The 25,017-nt window shown below is 47.3% G+C and overlaps 4 protein-coding genes across 9 annotated transcripts in view; 1 reads left to right on the forward strand and 3 right to left on the reverse strand.

Annotated features, from left to right (window-relative positions):
• On the reverse strand, positions 1-14,399 carry LOC112893599 (LEAF RUST 10 DISEASE-RESISTANCE LOCUS RECEPTOR-LIKE PROTEIN KINASE-like 2.5). 2 transcript variants are annotated; one of them, XM_025961015.1, is made up of 3 exons: positions 12,279-14,399; positions 1,556-1,579; positions 1-1,183 (listed from the first exon to the last, which is right to left on the reverse strand). In XM_025961015.1, the coding sequence occupies exons 1-3, from the start codon at positions 13,132-13,134 to the stop codon at positions 132-134; spliced, it is 1,932 nt and encodes a 643-aa protein (XP_025816800.1). In that variant the 5' UTR covers positions 13,135-14,399; the 3' UTR covers positions 1-131. The 2 variants fall into 2 exon arrangements, with proteins under 2 accessions (XP_025816800.1, XP_025816801.1); XM_025961016.1 differs by lacking the exon at positions 12,279-14,399 and adding an exon at positions 3,282-4,124 and having other exon boundaries at positions 61-1,183.
• On the reverse strand, positions 5,163-17,720 carry LOC112893598 (LEAF RUST 10 DISEASE-RESISTANCE LOCUS RECEPTOR-LIKE PROTEIN KINASE-like 2.5). 4 transcript variants are annotated; one of them, XM_025961014.1, is made up of 5 exons: positions 16,624-17,720; positions 6,966-6,989; positions 6,252-6,518; positions 6,056-6,122; positions 5,163-5,974 (listed from the first exon to the last, which is right to left on the reverse strand). In XM_025961014.1, the coding sequence occupies exons 1-5, from the start codon at positions 17,519-17,521 to the stop codon at positions 5,437-5,439; spliced, it is 1,794 nt and encodes a 597-aa protein (XP_025816799.1). In that variant the 5' UTR covers positions 17,522-17,720; the 3' UTR covers positions 5,163-5,436. The 4 variants fall into 4 exon arrangements, with proteins under 4 accessions (XP_025816799.1, XP_025816796.1, XP_025816798.1 ...); XM_025961011.1 differs by having other exon boundaries at positions 6,056-6,518; XM_025961013.1 differs by having other exon boundaries at positions 5,163-6,122; positions 16,624-17,717.
• LOC112893601 (LEAF RUST 10 DISEASE-RESISTANCE LOCUS RECEPTOR-LIKE PROTEIN KINASE-like 2.7) overlaps positions 8,288-25,017 on the reverse strand; it is a 26,561-nt gene continuing 9,831 nt past the window's right edge. The window contains exon 2 of the mRNA XM_025961020.1: positions 8,288-9,444. Within this exon, the coding sequence (XP_025816805.1) occupies positions 9,365-9,444 (80 nt within the window). The 3' untranslated portion in view covers positions 8,288-9,364. The remainder of the gene's footprint in view (positions 9,445-25,017) is intronic.
• LOC112893603 lies at positions 9,647-16,506 on the forward strand. 2 transcript variants are annotated; one of them, XM_025961024.1, is made up of 2 exons: positions 9,647-10,783; positions 15,072-16,506. In XM_025961024.1, exons 1-2 carry the CDS (start codon positions 10,003-10,005, stop codon positions 15,140-15,142), a joined length of 852 nt encoding a protein of 283 aa, XP_025816809.1. In that variant the 5' UTR covers positions 9,647-10,002; the 3' UTR covers positions 15,143-16,506. The 2 variants fall into 2 exon arrangements, with proteins under 2 accessions (XP_025816809.1, XP_025816808.1); XM_025961023.1 differs by having other exon boundaries at positions 15,543-16,506.

Genomic DNA, 25,017 nt, shown 5'->3' on the forward strand with positions numbered 1-25,017 from the left:
ATGATGAGTGATGGATGGAGCGATGGACATAGCGGAGCAGCGGTAATTTTTCAATGTACAGCAAATATTTGCACTTGTGCAACCGGCCAGGTGCCAGTGAGCTACACTTTATTAGGAACATATGGTCCTTATCAACTCAAGAGCACCTTTGGTGGCAACTCCAGATTACTTGTGCTGCACTCTAGCATCTCGACGACTCTAGTCATTGTTGGCCGATCAGTTGGAAGCACTTGTATGCACCACAGACCAACCACTATCATCTTTCTCACAAGCTCTGTGGTCTCACCATTAATCTCAGAAGCACTGATGCAGTATTCATCTACATGTTCATAGATCCACTGAGGGAAATACTGGCGACTAGATTCACTATCTGCATTGATATTCTTGTCCCTTGCCCCAACCATCTCAAGTACCATCATTCCATAACTATAGACATCAGATTTGCTACTTACCGTTCCAAATCTTTTTGAATAGACCTCAGGGGCAATATAGCCTATTGTTCCTCTTGCACCGGCAATGGATATTGCACTCTCTTTATTTAGGCATAGCTTGGCCAATCCAAAATCAGAGATCTTAGGACAGAAATCCTGATCTAGTAGAATGTTGTGGGGTTTGATATCAAAATGCACAATGCGAGTATTGCATCCTCGGTGGAGATATTCAAGTCCTCTAGCAATATCAATAGCTATGTCAAATAATTTCTCCCAGCTTAGTGTATTTTCATTATTCATACTGCTGCTGAAGGCATACCTTTCCAGTGAACCGTTAGGCATGTACTCGTAAATGAGAGCCCTTTTGGATCCTTCCAAACAAAATCCTAAAAGTGTAACAACATTGACATGAGAGGTTCTGCTAATGCTACCCACCTCATTCATAAATTCCTCTCCATCACCCTTAGTGTCCTTTAGCATCTTAACTGCTACCTGGCAGCCATTAGAGAGGCTGCCTCTGTATACAGCACCAAATCCACCTTGACCTAGCTTCACAGAAAATGATCTCGTCATTCTTTTCAAATCTGCATAAGTGTATCTTTTTGGATATAGGTTCCCGTTCTTTTGCAGAAAGGACTCAATCCTTGGTTCATGCTTTGATTTATAGGGCAGCAATCCATATTTCCAAGTCAAGAAGAACACAAGAATAAGTAAACACAGCAGTAGAGGGCCAGATGTGCTTGCAACAATATCTGCATCACAACAAAGACATTAAGTGAATTCAATTTGGAAACATTCTAAAAATCCAATTTGCAAATAATGCAATGTGTCACTACTGTCTAGTCAGTGGGGAACTTTATATGTCTTTTCTGTCTATAAAGGGTAATAAATTTCTGCTCTATTGTTATTTGTTAGTTTCCAGAAAATTATTTTTGGAACCGTGGATTTAAAAACATGTTTTGCCGATAAGATTGCTATATGCCTTTATTCTGCTACTTTATTAGATTATAAAAGATGGGTGCTGATTATACGAGCACATTCTTGAAGCTTGGCTTGGCAAAAGATCAGCCTACAAATAAGCAAAGAAAAACATGGGGAGTGAGGTGAATGTAGAGGTTTCTTACACAATTTAATTCTCTTTCCATGCCCTGCAATCACAGAAGCAAAGAAACACATAAGTTTAAAGAAATCAGACATGTAAAAATATTGCCAACCTTACAGCATTTTAGTACCATACTATAGACAGATTACATGGCTTCATTATCATCAATTTATCACTAGCCAAGTGATCGGTGCGAGTAGTGTTCGATCAAAAATAAACAAGGGACATGGGTTGTACCCCAATGTTCCAAATTATAGTTCACCTTAGGTTTATTCTAAGTCAACAACTCTAACTTTGTGTTTGATCAAGTTTTTTATATAAATATATTGGCACATGATGATACCAAATAAATACACTATCTAGACATATTTCATGATAGGTTTAACTAATTAGATGTTGTAAACATTGGTTCTTTCTTCTATAAACTTGATCATAATTAGAAAAAATTGACATAGGACAAAATTAAAGTGAACTACAATTTAGAATAGGGAGTAGTTCACAGCCTTTTGCTGCATCTTAGTGCATTTGGCTGCACTTGGTCAAATGCAAATTGGCTGGGTACAATGAAAGTAGCACAGTAGTCACGCTCAAGTCACTGGCTATGTGCTTGTTCCCAGGTCAGTGTCATCGTAACTGGTGGTTGTGTTGGCAAAGTAGAATAGGTAGTAGATTTCAAGGATTCCACACAAGAACGATCCCAGGCACATGGAAGCGTCATAAGTCGGTGGGAGAGGGGAGCCATAGAAGGTGGGGACATGAACATGGAAGCCAAGAAAGAGGTGACAAGGTAAGAAATTCATGGCTTAGTAAACCGTTAAGTCCGCTGTTTATCCAAGAACACACACTCCATTTCAGGATCATATAAGAGGACTGGTAATTTGGGCTTGTGCGCTATTACTTTCCCTGCTTATATCACCTTTTGAACACCCACACGCATGCCTATCTTCCTGAACAATCCACCTTATTTGCTTGACACCCCATAAATTAAGTTTAGCTCAATTACTCCCCCAAACTATTTTAATTGTTCTAGTGTACCCCCTAACAAGGTTTATCGTTTTTATTCTCTACATACAATTTGATTTTTTTAGTTTAATTTTATGAGGTGATAGAGGACACTATGCTAGAAAAATATATTAAAATTTTGAAGATTATTTTCATAGGTTAGGAGCATCTAATACTATTAAATCTAGAGATAAAAAAATTGCATGAAAAGTATCTTATTGTATATTTCTAACATAGGATATCATAATATCATGTCCTCTCTCATCCTATGAAATTTAAATTTGAAATTCAACTCATATATAAAATATTATTAGGACGGAGATTATTGGACCAATTAAAATTATTTGTAGGAGTAAATCGAGCTAAAATTTTGTTTAGGAGGCTATGCAGGCAAAGTAAATTGTCCGGAGCAGTAAAATAAATTTCTTCCTTTCTCTTTCAAAATTCATGTAGATTCTATCTAATTTTCCCTCCATCAAGCTCTGAAAGCGAACAGAAATAACCTTTATCGGAGTAGAAATAATAACTTAGGAATTCTTGCACATGAATCTAGTCTCTTAGTAGGAGACCTTGAGAAAAGAATGGAACAACTCGTAAAAGGAAATGTAATAAGATGACGTGAAACAAAAAAAGGGGGGGAACGATATAGAGAAAGAAAAAGAAGGACCGTACGATGAACTGAAGAAAACAGCCAGAAATCCCCAGTGAAACTTGCAAAACCAGCACGAAAGCTTCGAGATGCTTACTGGAAGAATCGATGGTGCATTTGGGATGGCCGACTCGGCCGTCGGAGCACAAGCAGGCTACGAATGCCCCCGTCTGGTTGTGGCCGCACTGCCCATCCGACTGCTCGCACTGGGCACACGCCATGGGCTTCTGACTGTGATCCAACGCCACCAGGAATCCGTCACGAAGGCTGCTGCCATACCCACCGTTCTTCCATGTGGGATCATTTCGTGAATCGGAAGGGAGATCAGATTTGAGCACGGGCACTTCGATAACGTCGCTGCACCACCGCCACCAGTTCGTGTTCCGGTACGGCACGTCTTGCTCCAAGAACACGAAGGACATCCCGGTCGACGCCTGCCCGACATCGAATTTGCAGGCGGTGGAGTTCGAGCTTGACGGCCGAGACAAGTCGGAGAGGAAGTTGCAGTTGAGGAAGAAGAGGAGGTAGTCGACCGTGCTAGGATAGTACAGCCACGAGACGTTCCAGAACGTCACGTTGTGGTCGGCTCTGGGGCAGCTTCTCCCGTCGAGGACCTCAGGATCAACAAGCCGGACTGTGAGGTCGTCGTAGTCGATGCGCGAGATCGTGTAGTTGCCGCTTTGGAGTTCCAGGAACGCCTGACCTTCCTCGCACTGGATCTCCAGGCCGGGGTAGCCGCAGTACGATCTGGGGTTCCCCAGCAGAGCCCCCGTCCTGCTGTAGAACGGGTACCTGATGCTGACGCCGCCGCAGGTGTAGGGCTGCCGCACGCACATGGAGTCGTCGTAGCCGTCGTCCCCGCTGGAAGACGCGCCATGGGAAGAAGCGGCAACCAAGATAGCGAGGAGAAGCGGCGGCGGGGCCAGGCGGCGGTGCAGGAAGAGACCCATGGCTAACGAAGTGAGGCGGAGCTGGTGGCCCAAGTTGTGCGCAGCTCGCCGGCCGCGCGCCTCCGTTCAAACTTCAATGTCGCGACCGGCAAGGCCTGGGGCGGGTTTCCAAGAAGATTGGGTGGCCCAGGAGAGGAACGTGATTGTCTTGGACCAGCTGGGTCTTTGCAGAATGGCGATCGGTTCGTAAGAGTTGTATTAAGAGTTAGGGACACAGCTCCATCAACGACCAATGAATCTTCCTCGCTTTGAAACCTGAAGCACGGAGAATATGGAAAAGTATGCAGGAGAAGAGGAGGATGCGTACCACCGCCGCAGCGGTCAATGGTCGGGACTCGGGAACGCGGTGGGTCAGGCAGCAGGGATCGTGGCAGTTCCGGCGAGATGTCTCCGGGCCTGGACTCAGGCAGAGGCAAAGATCGACGCAGGCGGCACCAGTACGGCCGACGCTGACTGGCTGAGTGATCATCTGGAATCTGGACCGCGGTGCTCCTGGTTTGGACAGTACGACTTGGATGAGCTCTGACTACAAGTGCATTTGTCCAATGAGCAGACTATGTGAGCTAACTACTGAATATGTGTTGCATCTGTCCAATAGACTGAATATATACAAGTGCAAATGTACAGTTGCTAGGAGCACCTCCGGATTAACTATCACTAGTTTCACGTGAAAGACCAACAACAAAATTTGATGCATGTGGGCATGTCTTACAAGCTGCAACCATTTTCAGTTGTGGAACAATGCCACAACTTGGAATCATTTCTAGAGAGTTTATGAATGGGTTAAGTGAAAAAACCACTTATACGCACCGCCTACACCCAATAGTTACTTCTGACTGCTGAAACATGAGCTATGACAGCATTGGCTGGCCACTCTAACTTCGGTAAGCTCCGGCTATGAATACCAAATCTCTAGTTCTCAGTTTATGTGTTTTTAGCAATTAGGCGTCGCGATACTGATTTGAATTAGAATGAAGAGTTAAGTTGAAATTTTAATTTCGTAATGTATTTCGCCGGGGTTTAAACCAGACCCAAATACTAAATCTTTAATGCATTTGTGCAGTGATCTTAGTGCAAGTGCACAGAACACAGTTGATACTTGTATGGCTGACCAAAATAACACTATCATACAATGTTGTATGAGCATCCTCAGTCAGCAATTCCTGTCCAGTTTCATCTCTGTTTACAGCATAAAAATAACGTTTGATGTCTTCCCTCAGTTTTGCAAATTATAACAAATATCTGCAGTTGTGCAACCTTAGCACCAGGGAGCAACATTTAATTGGAACGTACCGATGCAGATCAACTCAAGAACACTTTTGGTGGCAGTTCCAGATCAATTGTGCTGCCTTCTAGCATCTCGACAACTCTGGTCATCGTTGGCCGATTAGTTGGAATCACTTGTATACACCACAGACCTACTACTATCATCCTTCTCACTAGCTCTGTGATCTCACCATTAATCTCAGAAGCACTGATACAATAGTCATCCAAATGCTCATAAATCCACTGAGGGAAATACTGGCTACTAGATTCACTATCTGGATTGATTTTCTTGTCCCTTGCACCAACCATCTCAAGCACCATCATTCCATAACTGTAGACATCAGACTTGCTACTTACTGTTCCAAATTGCTTTGAGTACACCTCAGGGGCAATGTATCCTATTGTTCCTCTTGCACCACCAATAGAGATAGCGCTCTCTTTATTCAGGCATAGCTTGGCCAGTCCAAAATCAGATACCTTAGGGCAGAAGTCCTGGTCTAATAGAATATTGTGGGGTTTGATATCAAAATGCACGATCCGCGTATTGCATCCTCGGTGGAGATACTCAAGTCCTCTAGCAATGCCAATTGTTATGTCAAATAATTTTTCCCAACTTAGTGTATTTTCACTGTTGATATTATTGCTGAAGGCATACCTTTCAAGTGAACCGTTCGGCATGTACTCGTAAATCAGAGCCCTTTTGGATCCTTCCAAACAAAATCCTAAAAGTGTAACAACATTGACATGAGAAGTTCTGCTAATGCTAGCCACCTCATTCATAAATTCCTCCCCATCACCCATGGTGTCCTTTAGCATCTTAACTGCCACCTGGCAGCCATTAGAGAGGTTACCTTTGTATACAGCACCAAATCCACCTTGGCCTAACTTCACAGCAAAAGATTTTGTCATTCTTTTTACATCTGCATAATGGTATCTTTTCGGATGTAGGTTCCCGTTCTTTTGTAAAAAGGACTCAATCCTTGGTTCATTCTTCGATTTGGACTCAATTCTTGGTTCATTCTTCGATTTAAAGGGCAGCAAACCATATTTGCAAGTTAAGAAGACCACGGGAATAAGTAGACACAGAAATAGAAGGCCCGATGTGCTTGCAACAATAACTGCGTCATAATAACAAGACGTCACAAGTGAATCCGTTTTGTGAAGCGTTCGAGAAATTCATTTTGTTAAGTCAGTAGAGAAACACACAAGTTTACGTTCCAAAGAAAGGATGAAATTCTTCTACACTGTTCACTCATTTTGCAAAGCATAATGCATATATCACTAGTAGGTAGGGGACTCATAAATTTATTTTCCGAAGGGAGCATAAAAATTTTCACCATTGCTGTCACTAACAGTTGATTCCAAAATGATATATTTCTAAGAACTATGGATGTTAAAAATATGCATGCCAATAATTCGCTATATTCATTTGTTCTTCTATTCTAGACTAAATGAAGATGGGTGCAGATTATATAGGCGCATATAAAGCAGGTTTAGGAACAGGTCAGCATACAAATAAGCAAAGGAAAAAAACTGAGAATGAACCCAAGATAGAGGTTTCTTACCCATTCTACTCATATGACTACGTCCTGCAATTACATAAGCAAAGAAACACATAAGTGTACAGAAATTGCATAATTAAACATTTACAAAGCTAACAAAATTCTACCATACCAAAAAGCATATTCCCAGGTGATCAATACAACAAGAACCGTGTTGGATCAACAGAAAAAAGGAAAATGGACAGCTTCTTCTAGAAAAAATAGACAATTGACACTAATATTGGACATGTACAAAGATAATAGGGGATCCATTGGCAGGTGCCATTCACTATCATGAACGCGCTCTAGTCACCTATAGCCGCCATTCATATCTGCATTTGTCCCTTTAGGACTCATGGTCTAAGTTCGTTGATTGACGTACGCAAAAGAATTGATTGCAAGTTGCCACAGACATTTTATATAACTTTACCAGAAAATTTGCCATTTCCAAACACCGTAGTACTTCTATATAACACACTTCTTGCTAATGCAAGGTTCCAACAAGGAAAAATGTGAGTCCAAATACCTAACTGAGACAGGTGGGCAAATTTTATTTAAGTTTACTTGAAAATAGTTTTATGTTCATCAAGAAAAATTCTCCTAGAAAAGGAGCTTTGTGGCAATGGAGTCTAAGGAGGCCCGTGCGCATCCTGGTCAGCAGCCAGGAGATGGCCGCGGGCGTGGGCACGCCAGGAGGCGGCTTGAGTGCCTGGTTGGTGGCTCCGCGCGTGCCTTGTTGGCGGCCAGCGAGCGCGGGAGCGCGCTAGAAGGCGGCTTGAGCGCCAGGAGCAGGGCGCGGGCGCGGGGAGCGCCCCTGGAAGGTGGGTTGCAGATGTGCACCTAGGCAGCCGCTCGCTCGCAGGCACGGCTGGAAGCCCCGAGGCAGGATAAGAGATGTTATTTATTCTTTCTTGTGTTTTGTTTTGAAGAAATTGAAACTGGATTGGGATGCACACAAGGAACCGTTTGCATTTATAGATTTTGATTCCATTTTGATTAACGTAGGATGGACCCTAAAGTGTGACAAATTGATACCGAGCCATTGTATGTGAGATATTTATGTTATTTATCTGAATTGTCAATTATTTGCCATCCAGTGAGCCGTTTGTAAATCATTATTTTTGTTAATCATTTTTATTTCAGTAAACCATTTATGTTAGCGTGAATGTCAAAATTTTAAGTAAATATGAGATAGCAATGGCAGGCGAGGGAACTATAGCCAAAAAGGGTAAAAGAGCCATTTCCATGGCAAGTTATCTGCAATATAATAGTTTACTGACGTCAATAGGATTGAGAGGAGTGTAAATTTCAAATAATGGCACACAAGGGAAGTGAAAAAAATTCAATAGCACACAAGGGAGTGGATCAAATTTCAATGGCATACAACCATACAGGGAATTGGCCTTTAAAATTTTTCACACCCCCTAACTGCCACTACTTGAAATTTGCACTCCCTTCCGTACCATTTCCATCACAAGCCGTTAAATTTGGCTCACTGACTGCATGGGCCCACAGCTGCATACCGTTAAGTTTATTTCTTCCTCATCGATTGGTACAAGCTCCTGAACATGCTCAGCCACCTCCCTGCCTCGACGCGCTCTCCCCGCGGCCGTGAGCTCGCCCGCCGTCGCATGCTCTCCGCGCTGCGGCGCGATGGACTGCCGCTGAGCGCTCGCTACCGGCCGGCCTCCGTGCCCCATCGGTCGCCTCTACTTGGTGTAGACCCCTGTCCCGTCGCCTATGACTGTTGTGCGGCCGCCGGCGCACACCCGTCGCTGCCCGTCGTCCGGCTCGGGCGTCCGCCAGTAATGGTATATACTACTTATGCTAAGTACTTTACCTATATGTACTTGGGCCGGTATTTCTGTCGGGCAGAGCCCAAACCGGCCCAGAACGTGCTGAGTTGTCACCCGATCGGCATGTGGCCGGGAAGGGGCTTTAGCGCATGTTTGGTTCGCTGTTGCCACGGCTTGTCACGACTAAGGTTAGGCAGGTTTGATCGAGTTAGGCGTGTGTTTGGTTTGTATCCACATTTGTGGTAAGATTTTTCTTCTACTGTGTAGGTCTCACTCGTCAATGACCAATAAAAGTGTGGCAAGATTCTCTTAGGCATGCCAAGATGTGGCGCAGAATTTCAGCGTCTAACCTTAGCTAGATGTGGCAGAAAATATATGGTAATTTTTAACACTTTAGTCGTACAACCAAACATGCCCTTAAGCCGGCATCTCGTTGGTGTCTGGGATCGATCGGATGAATGAACCCGCCACCACTTATTTCTCTATCGTTCTTCCTCTGCTCTGAATTCTTTCTCCCTTTGAATGCTAGTTCTCTCCCCAAATTCCTAGCGCTCCCATAACATTTGGTATCCAGAGCCTATGCTTCCCACCTTCCCCCAAATTTTTTTTTCCAAATTTCGGCTGAAATCACGCCCTGGCATCATATTTGTGAGTCAAGAAGAACGCAAGGCACAGAAATAGAAGGGCCGAAGTGCTTGTAACAATATCTGTATCATAACAAGACATCACAAGTAAATCTATTTTCCGAAGCGTTCTAGAAATTCATTTTAGAAACTCAGTAGAGAACACACATAAGTTTATAATCCAAAGGAAGGGTAAAAACTCTTCACTACTGTTCAGCAATTTGTGAAACGCTCAAAAAATCCATTTTGCAAACTATAATGCACAAATCACCAGTCGGTTGGGAAACTCGTAGGTTTATTTTCCGAAAGGAAAGATAAAATTCTTTGCCATTGTTGTCACTCGGCAGTGGGCATCAAAATAATATATTTGAGAGAATATGGATTTTAAAACATGGCATAGCAATAACGGGAGATGCAAGGACGACGTGCCGTGCCAAGGCCCCATCGTCAGCCGCCGGCTGTCCCCTCGCGGTCCATACGTGGCTCGAAATTTCCACATCGAATCGAGGAACCGGTCGATGTCAACCTAACTCCCTCACTTGACTCTCACGCACCCGCAACCTCGCCGACGCCGAGTAAACCAGCAGTCCAGCACAACCCCCATGGTCTCTCCCTCCGCTTCCCATTCACACCACGCGCGCGATGGCTCCTCTGCTCCTCCACCTCCTGCTCCCCGCCCTGCTCCTCCTCCTCGCCGTAGCCGACGCCCTCCCTCCTTCGTGCAGCGAGGTCGTCACCTGCGCCGGCCTGGTCGTCCAGTACCCGTTCAGGCTCGACTCCTCCGCGTCCCGCTGCGGCTACCCCGGGCTCGACCTTGTCTGCGAGCGCAACGCCACGCTGATCCTCCCCGTCAAGTCCCACCGGTACCGAGTGTTCAGCATCAACTACACGGCGCACACCGTCGTCGTCTCCGACGCCGCCGTCGTCGACGAGTACGCCGTCGTCGGCTGCCCGCGCCTCCGTGTGAACCTCACCATCGACTACGCGAGCTCCTGGCTGCAGCTCACGCAGTCCGACTCCAACGTCACCTTCTTCTACAACTGCAAGAAGAACATTTCCCGGTCATCCGCCGTGGAGCTGACCGGGTGCCGGCAGGACGGCAAGAGGTCGTACGCGCTGCCGGACGGTTGGATCACGGGAGCCGAGGCGTACGAGTACGAGTGCGAGGAGGTGGTGGTGGCGCCGGTGTTCGATGTGCACAAGAAGGCAATTGCGGGTGCGCCTGGTCCGCCTCCGGGGAACGGATCGTTCGGTTTCCGTGAGCTGCTGCAGGGTGGGTTCGAGCTGAACTACGACACCCACTCCCAGCTGTGCGACGGGTGCGAGCGCTCCGGCGGATGGTGCGGCTACCGGCACAACCAAACCAACGGCGGCATGAACTTCACCTGCTTCTGCGACGGCGGCCCGGCCACGGCGCGTTGCGGTACGTGTGTTCCTCCGCTTCCCCCCGCAATGCTTTTCTTGGATTTTCTGCCTGGTTTGGGTTTCCGAATGTGGGTTGTCCGTTGTTCATTGAGGTTTCGCACGCAGTCTTCTGTCTGTCTTTTTTTTTTATCTTGTGCTGCAACAAACTTGTCGAGTAGCGATAAAGGTGAGATCAGATGGAGGCAAAGGTAGCCTAGATGCCGAATTTTACATATTTTATTAGTCATCCACCAGAATAAGCAGCTGTTCCTTTAGCAGTTAGGTGCGCCGCGCTCAGCTGTTGCCTGGACTGGACAGGACCTCTGTTTGAAAATTACATGTGTGATGGCACCCAACTGCCGTTTCCGTGAAAACCAGAAGCAGTGGTCAAATGTTATCTAGTGGTCTGTCACAGTGACATCAGATGAACAACTGGACGGCAAAGTATACGGCAGACCAAGTTACTGCTGAGTAGTCAAGTTACAGTAGCTAGGACATAGGACTGGGCACGGGCAACCTGAAGTCAGGTACATGTGCTCAGGAAGACGGCTGGGGGGATCGGAGCACTAAACAACACGCCATTCGTAACACCTTTCAGAACGAGAAACTGGCAAAGTACTAGGAGACTTAGAAATTCATGGCTTAGTAAACCGTTAAGTCCGCTGTTTATCCAAGAACACACACTCCATTTCAGGATCATATAATTTGGGCTTGTGCGCTATTACTTTCCCTGCTTATATCACTTTTTGAACACCCACACGCATGCCTATCTTCCTGAACAATCCACCTTATTCGCTTGACACCCCATAAATAAAGTTTAGCTCAATTACTCCCCCAAACTATTTCAATTGTTCTAGTGTACCCCCTAACAAGGTTTATCATTTTTATTCTCTACATACAATTTGATTTTTTAAGTTTAATTTTATGAGGTGATAGAGGACACTATGCTAGAAAAATATATTAAAATTTTGAAGATTATTTTCATAGGTTAGGATTTAGGAGCATCTAATATTTCTAACATAGGATATCATAATATCATGTCCTCTCTCACCCTACGAAATTTCAATTTGAAATTCAACTCATATATAAAATATTATTAGGATGGAGATTATTGGACCAATTAAAATTATTTGTAGGAGTAAATCGAGCTAAAATTTTGTTGAGGAGGCTATGCAGGCAAAGTAAATTGTCCGGAGCAGTAAAATAAATTTCTTCCTTTCTCTTTCAAAAATTCATGTAGATTCTATCTAATTTTCCCTCCATCAAGCTCTGAAAGCGAACAGAAATAACCTTTATCGGAGTAGAAATAATAACTTCAGGAATTCTTGCACATGAATCTAGTCTCTTAGTAGGAGACCTTGAGAAAAGAATGGAACAACTCGTAAAAGGAAATGTAATAAGATGACGTGAACCAAAAAAAAGGGGGGAACGATATAGAGAAAGAAAAAGAAGGACGGTACGATGAACTGAAGCAAAACAGCCAGAAATCCCCACGAAAGCTTCGAGATCCTTACCGGAAGAATCGGTGGTGCAATTGGGATGGCCGACTCGGCCGTCGGAGCACAAGCAGGCTACGAATGCCCCCGTCTGGTTGTGGCCGCACGTCCCCTCCGACTGCTCGCACTGGGCACACGCCTGAAGCTTCTGGCTCTGATTCAACGCCAACTGGAATCCGTCACGAAGGCTGCTGCCATACCCACCGTTCTTCCATGTGGGATCATTTCGTGAATCGGAAGGGAGACCAGATTTGAGCACGGGCACTTCGATAACGTCGCTGCACGACCGCCACCAGTTCATGTTCGGGTACGGCACGTCTTGCTCCAAGAACACGAAGGACATCCCGGTCGACGCCTGCCCGACATCGAATTTGCAGGCGGTGGAGTTCGAGCTTGACGGCCGAGACAAGTCGGAGAGGAAGTTGCAGTTGATGAAGAAGAGGAGGTAGTCGACCGTGGTGCTAGGATAGTACAGCCACGAGACGTTCCGGAACGTCACGTTGTGGTCGGCTCTGGGGCAGCTTCTCCCGTCGAGGACCTCAGGATCAACAAGCCGGACTGTGAGGTCGTCGTAGTCGATGCGCGAGATCGTGTAGTTGCCGCTTTGGAGTTCCAGGAACGCCTGGCCTTCCTCGCACTGGATCTCCAGGCCGGGGTAGCCGCAGTACGAGCTGGCGCTCCCCAGCAGAGCTCCCGTCCTGCTGTAGAACGGGTACTTGATGCTGACGCCGCCGCAGGTGTAAGGCTGCCGCACGCACATGGAGGCGTCGTAGCCGTCGTCCGCGCTGGAAGACGCGCCATGGGAAGAAGCGGCAACCAAGATGGCGAGGAGAAGCGGCGGCGGGGCCAGGCGGCGGTGTAGGAAGAGACCCATGGCTAACGAAGTGAGGCGAAGCTGGTGGCCCAAGTTGTGCGTAGCTTGCCGGCCGCGCGCCTCCGTTCAAACTTCAATGTCGCGACCGGCGAGGCCTGGGACGGGTTTCCAAGAAGATTGTGTGGCCCGGGAGAGGAACGTGATTGTCTTGGACCAGCTGGGTCTTTGCAGAATGGCAATCGGTTCGTAAGAGTTGTATTAAGAGTTAGGGACACAGCTCCATCAACGACGAATGGATCTTCCTCGCTTTGAAACCAGAAGCACGGAGAATATGGAATAGTATGCAGGAGAAGAGGAGGATGCGCACCACCGCCGCAGCGGTCAGTGGTCGGGACTCGGGAACGCGGTGGGTCAGGCAGCAGGGATCGTGGCAGTTCCGGCGAGATGTCTCCGGGCCTGGACTCAGGCAGAGGCAAAGATCGACGCAGGCGGCACCAGTACGGCCGACGCTGACTGGCTGAGTGATCATCTGGAATCTGGACCGCGGTGCTCCTGGTTTGGACAGTACGACTTGGATGAGCTCTGACTACAAGTGCATTTGTCCAATGAGCAGACTATGTGAGCTAACTACTGAATATGTGTTGCATCTGTCCAATAGACTGAATATATACAAGTGCAAATGTACAGTTGCTAGGAGCACCTCCGGATTAACGATCACTAGTTTCACGTGAAAGACCAACAACAAAATTTGATGCATGTGGGCATGTCTTACAAGCTGCAACCATTTTCAGTTGTGGAACAATGCCACAACTTGGAATCATTTCTAGAGAGTTTATGAATGGGTTAAGTGAAAAAACCACTTATACGCACCGGCTACACCCAATAGTTACTTCTGACTGCTGAAATATGAGCTATGACAGCATTGGCTGGCCACTCTAACTTCGGTAAGCTCCGGCTATGAATACCAAATCTCTAGTTCTCAGTTTATGTGTTTTTAGCAATTAGGCATCGCGATACTGATCTGAATTAGAATGAAGAGTTAAGTTGAAATTTTAATTTCGTAATGTATTTCGCCGGGTTTAAACCAGACCCAAATACTGAATCTTTAATGCATTTGTGCAGTGATCTTAGTGCAGGTGCACAGAACACAGTTGATACTTGTATGGCTGACCAAAGTAACACTATCATACAATGTTGTATGAGCATCCTCAGTCAGCAATTCCTATCCAGTTTCATCTCTGTTTACAGAATAAAAATAACGTTTGATGTCTTCCCTCAGTTTTGCAAATCATAACAAATATCTACAGTTGTGCAACCTTAGCACCAGGGAGAAACATTTAATCGGAACATACCGATGCAGATCAACTCAAGAACACTTTTGGTGGCAGTTCCAGATCAATTGTGCTGCCTTCTAGCATCTCGACAACTCTGGTCATCGTTGGCCGATTAGATGGAATCACTTGTATACACCACAGACCTACTACTATCATCCTTCTCACTAGCTCTGTGATCTCACAATTAATCTCAGAAGCACTGATACAATAGTCATCCAAATGCTCATAAATCCACTGAGGGAAATACTGGCTACAAGATTCACTATCTGCATTGATTTTCTTGTCCCTTGCACCAACCATCTCAAGCACCATCATTCCATAACTGTAGACATCAGACTTGCTACTTACTGTTCCAAATTGCTTTGAGTACACCTCAGGGGCAATGTATACTATTGTTCCTCTTGCACCACCAATAGAGATAGCGCTCTCTTTATTCAGGCATAGCTTGGCCAATCCAAAATCAGATACCTTAGGGCAGAAGTCCTGGTCTAATAGAATATTATGGGGTTTGATATCAAAATGCACGATCCGCGTATTGCATCCTCGGTGGAGATACTCAAGTCCTCTAGCAATGCCAATTGTTATGTCAAATAATTTTTTCCAACTTAGTGTATTTTCACTGTATTTTGCCAGATTTTCGACCTTTTCTACCTACCCATGCAGTATTTTGTCGGGCAAACCAACTTGTACTTGCGGACTCGGTCAAGTCAAACGTGCGCGCCGTTGGAAGGTGAAAGCAGCAGGAACAGAGGCTAGGAGATGCAATTTTAGAGGGAAAAGTACACTTTACACTCTCGAACTATCGTAAAAGTTTGATTTTCAACTTTCAACTGCAAAACCAGACAAAGATCATCCAATTGTCGAAATCGGACAATCCAACAAAAGCCATCCAACATGGAGCCAATAGATAGGTTACATTTCTAGAAAACTTTTGATACCCATTTCATATTTTTTTGATTTAAAATAAATTACTTATAATTTTTTAGTTTAAATTTGAATATTATTTTTAGTTCAAATTTTTCCGATTTCGACAACTGAATGGCCTTTGTTGTCCGATCTTGTATAGTTGAAGGTTGAAATTGAACTTTAAGATATAGTTCGAGAATGTAAACTGATTTATTTTTCCAAATTCAGAAAGCAGGAGAGAAAAGAGAACTGAAGCAGCAGAAAGGCGGCATGCAACCGGATCGCGTGGTCTGATCACTGGCGATCCCAGAAGTGAGGGAGTGAAACCGAAGGATCAACTGTGAATAGCTTTTTACTTAAATACTCTAGAAGATATTTGGGTTATATGTTCCTACGTGGTCAGCAACTACAGTACACTAAACAGCAGGGACCCAGTCCGCGCTGTTTTATAAACCACTGAAATCAAAGTGAACTTTTCTTCAAAGAAAAAAAAAGAAATCAAAGTGAACATAAATCATGCTTTCACTTTCTCGCAAAGGAAAATAAAACGCAAGCATACTTTCCCTACCGGCTCCAACCCCGGAAACACGTCTTTGGATAGACCAAAAGGTTCAAAACGCAGCAACTTTGTATGATGGTCTCTGCTCTGTCGACCAGTTTTCCGTCTCACTCCTTTTTTTTTTGAAAAATAGGCCAGTTTTTGCTGTCACTCCAGCAAAGAGCCTGCAGGAACGAAACCATCACGTGTTCCAGACGTGCAAGAAAGAAAAAATCGTCTGTTTGCTAGAGCCACCCAATGCTAACTCTCCACTCGACGACGCAAACCAGGTCTCGGGGCGTTCAGTATCCGCCTATCCGGGTTCTTGTTCCACACTGAAAAGCAGGGACGGTACGGTCCTCTGCTCTACGAAATGGTATGGAGCACGGCAGGGGGGCGAGGCAGATTTGGACAGAAGAAGAGAAGGGGGGCGAAAGGCTGTAAACCATCCTTGTCGACTGATGAAGACATGAACCGGAATTTTTCATTTTTATATCTATCTTGGCACTAGTTCTGCAGGCAAACCCAGGTACCCAACGAATTTTAGACTAGGCCATCAGGCCAACCTTTCGCCATTATCTCCAGGCACGCAGCAATGAAGAGGAGCAGTGAACTGAAGGACGCGCGCACAACGGCGACAGGGCACAAGGACAAGGAGGCTAGCTACGAGATGAAAATCACTGATGCAACCGGAAATCTGGAGATGCGTGTGGTGTGGTGATTGCAAAAAATGGAGCGGGTCAAATCAAACGATCAGTTTTGGAAACTTACTTGTTGGTCTGCATTCCGGGTGGCCCACCTTGCCGTTGGAGCACAAGCAGGCCGTGAATTCCCTCTTCTGGCTGTAGGCGCACTTCCCGCCGGACTGCTCGCGCAATTCACACTTATCCGTTGTTGCTCGGTTCCATTCCAACTCGAACCCGTACCGAAGCACCTCAGCGTATCCGCCCGTCACAAGCACGGACTGGTTCCTTGCCATCAGAACGTCGCTCCTCACTGGCACGGAGACGACTTCCTTGCAACTCCAATCCTGATCCAGCGCGTGCTCTTTGGCTTTATCATGATCGTCAGGTGTAAAGACGAAGGAAGCTCCATCGGCATACGGGCTCTTGAGGTTGCAGCCGATCTTGTATGTGATCAGGTCGTCAGGCGGCAGCTCCACACCATGACTGCGTGTTGAGTAGCAGCTGAAGTAGAAGGTGAGGTTGTCGTTGGAGCTGGTGTTGTGCAGCCACATCTTGTTGAAGCTGACGCCGTGGCGGACTGCGGGGCAGCTGCCGCCGACGAGCACGTCGCTGTCCGCCAGGATGGTGGTGTTGCTGTCGTAGTCGATGTTCAGAATGGTGTACATGTAACCGCCGAGAAAGATGACCGGCGTCCTGGTCGGACCCTCGTCCTGGCAGAAGATCTCCAGGTCGGTGTAGCCGCAGGAGTAGGATGTATTGTAACCGGTGATGTTTCTGGTTGTGCTGGAGAGGTAGAAGGGATATCTGATATATACGTTGCCGCAGCTGGACGATTCCGGGCACATGGAACCGTCGTAGGTGGTCAGGAGCGGAGCAGGGTCGCCATGGGCGGCGGCGACATGGACGGCGAGGAAGAAGAACAGGAGGACGGGGAAGCGTGGTAGGTGAGCAGCCATGGCGGCGAGAAGGCGAGGCGGGCTCATCTGGCTGTTCTGTTAGCTCCAATCGAGCACCCGTTCGGTTTCTTGCGGGGACTTGCGGCCGCCGCCGTTTATAGCGCCCGTAGACTTGACCTGGATGGGGTCGGTCTTTCGGAGAAGGTTGGTCTGTGGTGGGGGCACGGATTGAGACTGGGAGACTGAAGCAACTTGGACTCCGCGTCCCGCTGACTCGTGTCAGGCCGTTCGATCCGTAGACTGCTCTGTTTCAAGTGTGGTGAGCCTTGGAATCGACAGCACAAATGCCCTGCTCAGGTTCCACTGCATGTGATTGAAGAATTGCTGGAGGTTATCGACTACTCTGACAGTGATACTTCAGATGATGCTGATCTTGATGCTCCTGCAGAGGCTTCTCTTATGGCTGTCAGTGCACCATCTGCAGTTGTTCAGCATAAGCGGCGCACAATGCAGTTTCAGGGTTACATTGGTAAACAGGAAGTCCTGATACTAGTGGATTCTGGCAGTGTTTGCTCCTTCTTGAGTGCTCAAATGGCCTCTCAGATACAGTGTCCCGCCTTCCCTATTCAGGCTGAGAAGTTTGCAGTAGCTGATGGGGCTCAGTGCAGTGTGATACTATGGTTACGGACATGCAATGGTGGACACAGGGTCAGTCATTCTCACAAGATATGCGCATCATTAATTTGGGTTGCTTTGATATCATTTTGGGAGCAGACTGGTTGGAAAGCCACAGTCCCATGTGGATCCATTGGGGGGAAAGAAGATGAGATTTTCTTATAAAGGAAAACGTATTCTGTTGAAAGGGGTTCAGCATAATCCTGTAACATGTAAGCCAATTGGAGCTCACAAGTTAAAAGGCCTACTCAGGCGCCAAGCTATCACTCACATGGTTCAGTTAAAAAGAATTCCATCTCACCAACAGTTGTGCCTTCATACTGTCAATGACGAGGCTGCGACTTCTGCTCCTACTGTTCCATCCTCACCACCTCCTCTAATTCAACAAGTGTTGCAGAAGTATCCTTCAGTTTTTAGTGAGCCTGATTCATTGCCTCCGCAAAGAAAGTGTGAACATACTATTCCAATGTTGCCTGGAGCTGTTCCTGTGCACACCAGAGCTTATAGATTTTCCTCTGATCAGAAGGATGAGCTGGAGAAACAGTTGAGAGAAATGCTCAGCAAAGGTATTATTAGGCCAAGTGCCAGCCCATTTGCCTCCCCGGTCCTGCTTGTGCGAAAAAAGGACGGTTGTTGGCGATTCTGTGTTGATTACAGAAGGTTAAATGCCTTAACCATCAAGAACAAACATCCAATGCCAGTTGTGGAGGAACTATTGGATGAACTTTCAGGAGCCTGTTGGTTTTCAAAATTGGATCTCCGATTGGGTTATCACCAGATACGAATGTCTGCTGGTGACATTAACAAGACAGCGTTCAGAACTCACCAAGGCCTCTATGAGTTTCTGGTAATGCCATTCGGTCTTACAAACGCACCAGCCACATTCCAGGGCTTGATGAATGAGATGTTTGCACCAGTATTGAGAAAACTCATCCTAGTTTTCATGGATGATATTTTGGTGTATAAGTAGTTCAATGGAACAGCATGCTGAACATGTGGCAGTGGTTCTGGACATTCTGCCGAAACATCAGTTGTTTGCCAAACCATCTAAGTGCTCCTTTGCTCAGGCTAGTATTGATTATCTTGGCCATATCATCTCAGCTCAGGGTGTTGCCACAGACCCATCTAAGATTGCGGCTGTCAAAGCATGGCCTGTTCCTACTAACTTAAAAGGACTTGAGAGGTTTTCTTGGGCTGACCGGGTACTATAGAAAGTTCATACAACATTATGGTCTTATCAGCAAACCATTGACTGAGCTCCTCAAAAAGAATGTGACATTCATGTGGACATCAACATCTCAGACAGCTTTTGATACTTTGAAGGAAGCTTTAATCACTGCTCCTGTGCTGGCCCTACCAAATTTCAAGCAACCTTTGTCCTAGTGACAGATGCTAGTGATGTAGGGGTGGGGGCTGTTCTTATGCAAAGTGGTCACCCCATTGCATTTCTCAGTCAGGCACTCAGCCCAAGGAATAGAGCTCTTTCAGCATATGAGAAAGAATGTTTGGCCATCATTCTGGCAGTAGAAAAATGGAGGTCCTATCTGCAGGCTACATCTTTTACAATTAAGACTGACTATAAGAGCTTACTCCACCTGACTGATCAACAAATACACACAAAGATTCAGCAAAAAGCCCTGCTGAAGCTCATGGATCTTGATTATACAATTTCTTACAAGAAGGGCAACACCAACTTGGCAGCTGATGCATTATCTAGACATCCTGGAGCTGCTGTACGCATGGCTATTTCTACCAGTATTCCCACTTGGATGGAGAGATTGATGGAAGGATATCAAGATGATGAAGAGTTTAAGCAATTAATCACTGAGTTGAGTATCACTTCTGATAACTCTAAAGGTTTCCAGCTGCTGAATGACATCTTGAAGTACAATGGCAGAATTTGGGTGGGGAACAAGAAGTTGGCACAACAGCATATATTGACTGCTCTTCATGATAGTGGAATTGGTGGTCATTCTGGCGTGCAGGCAACATATCAGCGCATTAAGCAATTGTTTGCTTGGCCTAAGTTGAAACAAACAGTTCAGTCTTATGTGCAAGATTGTTCTATCTGCCAGCAAGCAAAATCTGAACATGTCAAAATCCCAGGTTTGCTTCAACCTTTAGCTATTCCTCAGCACACTTGGGATACTATCAGCATGGACTTTATAGAGGGCCTGCCAAATTCTCATGGGAAGACTGTCATCCTAGTGGTGATTGATAAGTTCTCTAAATATGGACATTTCTTACCAATGAAACACCCATTCACTGCTCTTCAAGTTGCACAGCTATTTATGGATCAGGTTTACAAGTTGCATGGGCTTCCAAAGGCAATTGTTTGTGATAGAGATCGTATATTCACCAGTTCCTTCTGGCAGGAGCTGTTTCGGCTCTCTGATACTAAGCTGTGCATGAGCTCTTCCTATCATCCACAAACCGACGGGCAAACTGAAAGGTTGAATCAATGCATGGAAACTTACTTAAGGTGCCTAGTACACTCTTGTCCCACCAAATGGACTGATTGGCTACCATTAGCTGAATATTGGTACAACACAGCATTTCATTCAGCATTGGGCAAAACACCATTTGAGGTTCTTTATGTGCAACAACCTTGTCATTTGGGTATCTCAGATGCTGTTTCTTGTACTGTACCAGATTTGGAGAGTTGGCTGCATGACAGATCCTTGCTTTCATCTGTCATCCAGCAACAGTTGTTGAGGGCACAACATTGAATGAAGGCTCAAGCGGGAAACAGAAGTGAACGTCAGTTTGAGGTGGGTGATATGGTTTTTCTTAAACTTCAACCTTACATCCAGACATCTGTTGCACCTCGCAGCAACCAAAAGTTGGCTTTCAAATTTTTTGACCCTTTTAAGATCCTGTCCAAGGTTGGCCAAGTCGCCTATAAACTTGATCCGCCTGTGTCAGACTCAGGGCCACGGGGCTGTGTACATCAAGGAGTCCGTATTGGGCTAGGGGATAGGACGTGTGCTGTACCTTGTTTATGTTGTATTCTACCCGCATGCGGAGTAGAACTAGTCGATATAGAAGGAAACAACTCGAGTTGTACTTGAGTACGATTCCTAAGCTAGTATCAGGCTAGGATTCATGTAACCCTGTCCTCCCGGATATATAAGAGCGGGCAGGGACCCCCTCAAAACCAAGATCACCAGATCAACATCAAGGCAATACAAACCATCATACAGGACGTAGGGCATTACGCATATTGCGGCCTGAACCTGTCTAAATCTTGTGTTGTCGGCACCTTCGAGTTCCTGATCTCGGCGCATCCTAACCCAAAACTTACCACCTTGGGTATACCCCTCGGTGGGCAGCCGGATAAAACCCGACAGCTGGCGCGCCAGGTAGGGGGGCGCATCAGAGATCCGCTGGAGAACTCGATGGCTCTTTTCAAGTTCCCCAGTCCCGTGCTCCCTGAGGGCACAACCTTTGTTTTTGGCTCGTGGGTCTGTGTTGCCAACGGCGCAGGCGGTTTCCGTCGGCACATCATCGACGACACCATCAAGCTAAAAACACTCACCTCAAGGCTCGATGACTTTGTCGATAATCTCGACGAGTTGCCATTTTTTGATTCTGCCAGGGAAACCGAGGCAGAGTCTGTCACTACTGTTCCTTTCTCCGCGTTGGAGAAGGACTTGGACTCTCTGCTCCAGGCCGGGGGTTCCGATGCCACCGCATGTCGGGGGGCGGAGGATCACCTGGCCACTTATGGGCTGATGATCACCACCACCTCCGAAGGACGAATCGTTGATTGGAAGGGGATGGATCTGTCCGATCTACTCGGGCATGAAGACCGCTTGGTAGCCCACCTCGAACCTTTGCCTTTTCAGGAGGGCAGGGCATTGGCTACCATCACCGAGGGCTCGACTAAACTAGTCGAAGCCCCCTCTGAAGAACTCGCAACCCGCCAGGTGCTGATGGCGGAGGAGGGGGACGATAATGCCCTCATCCCCATCGGCGCGCTTGACGGGATATCAGAAGACGAAGACACTGCCGAGGCTGTAGATGTGAACGACGCCGAACGCGATGCGCGGCGTGCCAGGAACAGAGTTCGTGCGGTTCGTAGAAGGCGGGCTAATGAGCGCATACGTTCTGCACAGCGCGAACTCAACGCTGAATTCGCTGCTGCAGATGAGCGAGGCTTCAGGACTCCTGTGGCCAACATCGCTCGGGTAACAGCACTACTCGAGCGAAGTAATGATCCCAACGTTCGACAAGCGCTCCGTTACGCCCAACGGGCATGGGTCCAGCTGGACCAGCAGGCCCCGGCATCACTCGTCGGGGACGAGCGCGTCGGAGACAGCCGGAGCCAGGCCCCAAGTCGAACAACAGGCGATCACCCACGACCCCAACGCAGCAATAACAATGATGGTGCGGGTGGGAGTCAGGCCATTGGAGGGAGGCGGCAGCCACCCCCGAGGCAGCCCAACCGCCCACGCCAACAACCGGACCTTCGCCAGAAGATCAATGAGGGGCGTGACGTCCGGTCAGTCCTCGACTCGAGGCGATGGGAACACGAGGTAGCTGAGCGGGACGATGCTGACTGCAGCGATCATTTTCCAGCGTTCACTGCGAGATTCAACAGTTACAAGTACCCGGAGGGTTTCAAACCGATCGGTATTACCAAGTATGACGGTAAGCAGGCCCCCCCAACAATGGCTCCGCTGTTACTCCACTGCCATTGAGGTGGCTGGTGGCTCCAACACTACCAAAGTCGTCTACTTTCCGATGGCTTTGGAGCCTGCACCGCTGACCTGGCTGGAAAGCCTCCCCAACGACTCCATCGATTCCTGGGAAGGCCTCAAGAAGGTTTTCATCGACAACTTCCAGGGGGCGATAACCCGAGCAGGAACCCGGCACGACCTCGCCCAGTGGAAGCAAGAGCGTAATGAACTCCTCCGATCCTACACCCGCCGTTTCTTCGATGTGCGGGCCACCATCGCCAACATCTCGGAGGAGGACATCATCGACTGCTTCTACAATGGCCTAACAGACCCAGGTATATATCGTGATTTTGGGCGTAACAGGCCGAAGACGGTTGCAGGACTACGCGACATGATGCACGACTGGTCCGAACAAGAGGAAAAGATGCGCGAGAGGTTTCCAAGACGCACCGACCTCAACCAAAAGCGCAACAACGACAACCGGGCTGACAAAGGCCAGCGGGACTTTCCGGGTTCTTCCTGGAAACGCAAGCCAGACGATCTCATTGTGGCTATGGATCGTCCTTCGCAGGGCAAGAAGTCGACTACGCAGGAGCAGTTTGAAAAACTTCTACAGATGAAATGCCCGTGGTGCGTCAACTCCAAACACGCAGCGATCGACTGCTTTCAGCTCAAGCGCACCTTTGGCTCTCCTGGAAATGGCAAGAAGAACAAGTCAACGGGCAAAGAGCCCGAAGACGAGGATCAAGACGATAAATCTGAGACGCCCAAGTTCCAGGATGCCTCCAAAACCGTCAATGTCATCTTTGGTGGTGATGAAGATTTTTGCTCCAAGCGGGAACAGAAGTTGCTGCTACGAGAAATTCTATCCATTGAGCCGGCGGTACCACGACCACTCCGATGGTCGGAGGTCCCCATATCGTTTTCCCGTGCTGACCAGTGGACCAGCTTTTCTGAGCCTGGGAAGTTTCCACTGGTGCTGGATCCCGTGGTCGCAGAAGTTAAGCTCACTCGGGTTATTATCGATGGTGGGAGCGGACTTAATCTTATCTTCGCCAGTACGCTGAAGAAGATGGGTCTGGACCTGACCAACAAGCTTACACCGAGCAAGGCTCCTTTTTACGGTATTGTCCCTGGCAATGCCGCGCACCCGCTTGGAACGGTCGTTCTCCCAGTCACTTTTGGGACGAGGGAGAATTACCGAACCGAGTTCATCAAGTTCGAGGTGGCCAACTTCGAATCTTCCTACCATGCTATATTGGGGAGGCCGACGCTCGCTAAGTTCATGGCGGTACCGCATTACGTCTATTTACTTCTCAAGATGCCAGGACACAGCGGCGTGCTCACGCTCCGAGGCGACTTGAAGAAGTCCTATGATTGCAACCAAGAGGCCATCCAGTATGCATCGACTTCCCGCGTGCCAGATGCTTCCGAAGAAGTACTCGCAGCCGCACAGCAACTTTCCCAAGCCGAGCTGGACATCCCAACGAAGAAGGCGAGCCAATCAGGCGTCAAGTCGACAGGCGATGTGGCTCTCAAGTCAATCCAGCTCCAAGAGGGCGACTCATCCAAGACAGCCATCATCGGCGCGGGCTTGGGTGACAAATAGGAACTCGCGCTCGTCAGCTTCCTGCGGGCTAACCGGGACATATTCGCATGGAAACCATCGGATATGCCAGGGGTGCCCAAGGAGCTAATCGAGCATAGTCTTAATGTGTATCCACAAGCTGTACCAAAGAAGCAACGACTTCATTGTTTTGCCCCTGATAAACGGGAGGCTATCAAACGGGAAATAGCTAAACTCCTCGCGGCTGGATTCATTAAAGAAGTAATCCACCCAGAGTGGGTAGCTAACCCCGTTCTTGTATTAAAAAGAATAAAGAATGGAGAATGTGTGTCGATTATACCGATCTCAACAAGCATTGCCCGAAGGTTCACTTTGGGCTCCCTCGCATCGATCAGGTAGTCGACTCAACCGCAGGTTGCGTACTGTTATGTTTCCTTGATTGTTATTCAGGGTACCATCAGATCGCACTCAGGAAAGAAGATCAGATCAAGACCGCGTTTATCACCCCGTTTGGAACTTATGCATATAAAACCATGTTCTTCGGGTTGAAGAACGCAGGCGCTACCTATCAGCGCGCAATTCAGATGTGTTTCGCTGATCAGTTACACCGGAACGTGGAGGCCTACGTGGACGACATGGTCGTGAAGACCAGAAGTCCC

The sequence above is a fragment of the Panicum hallii genome, chromosome 5 (genome assembly GCF_002211085.1).
Source record: "Panicum hallii strain FIL2 chromosome 5, PHallii_v3.1, whole genome shotgun sequence".
Lineage (NCBI taxonomy): Eukaryota > Viridiplantae > Streptophyta > Magnoliopsida > Poales > Poaceae > Panicum > Panicum hallii.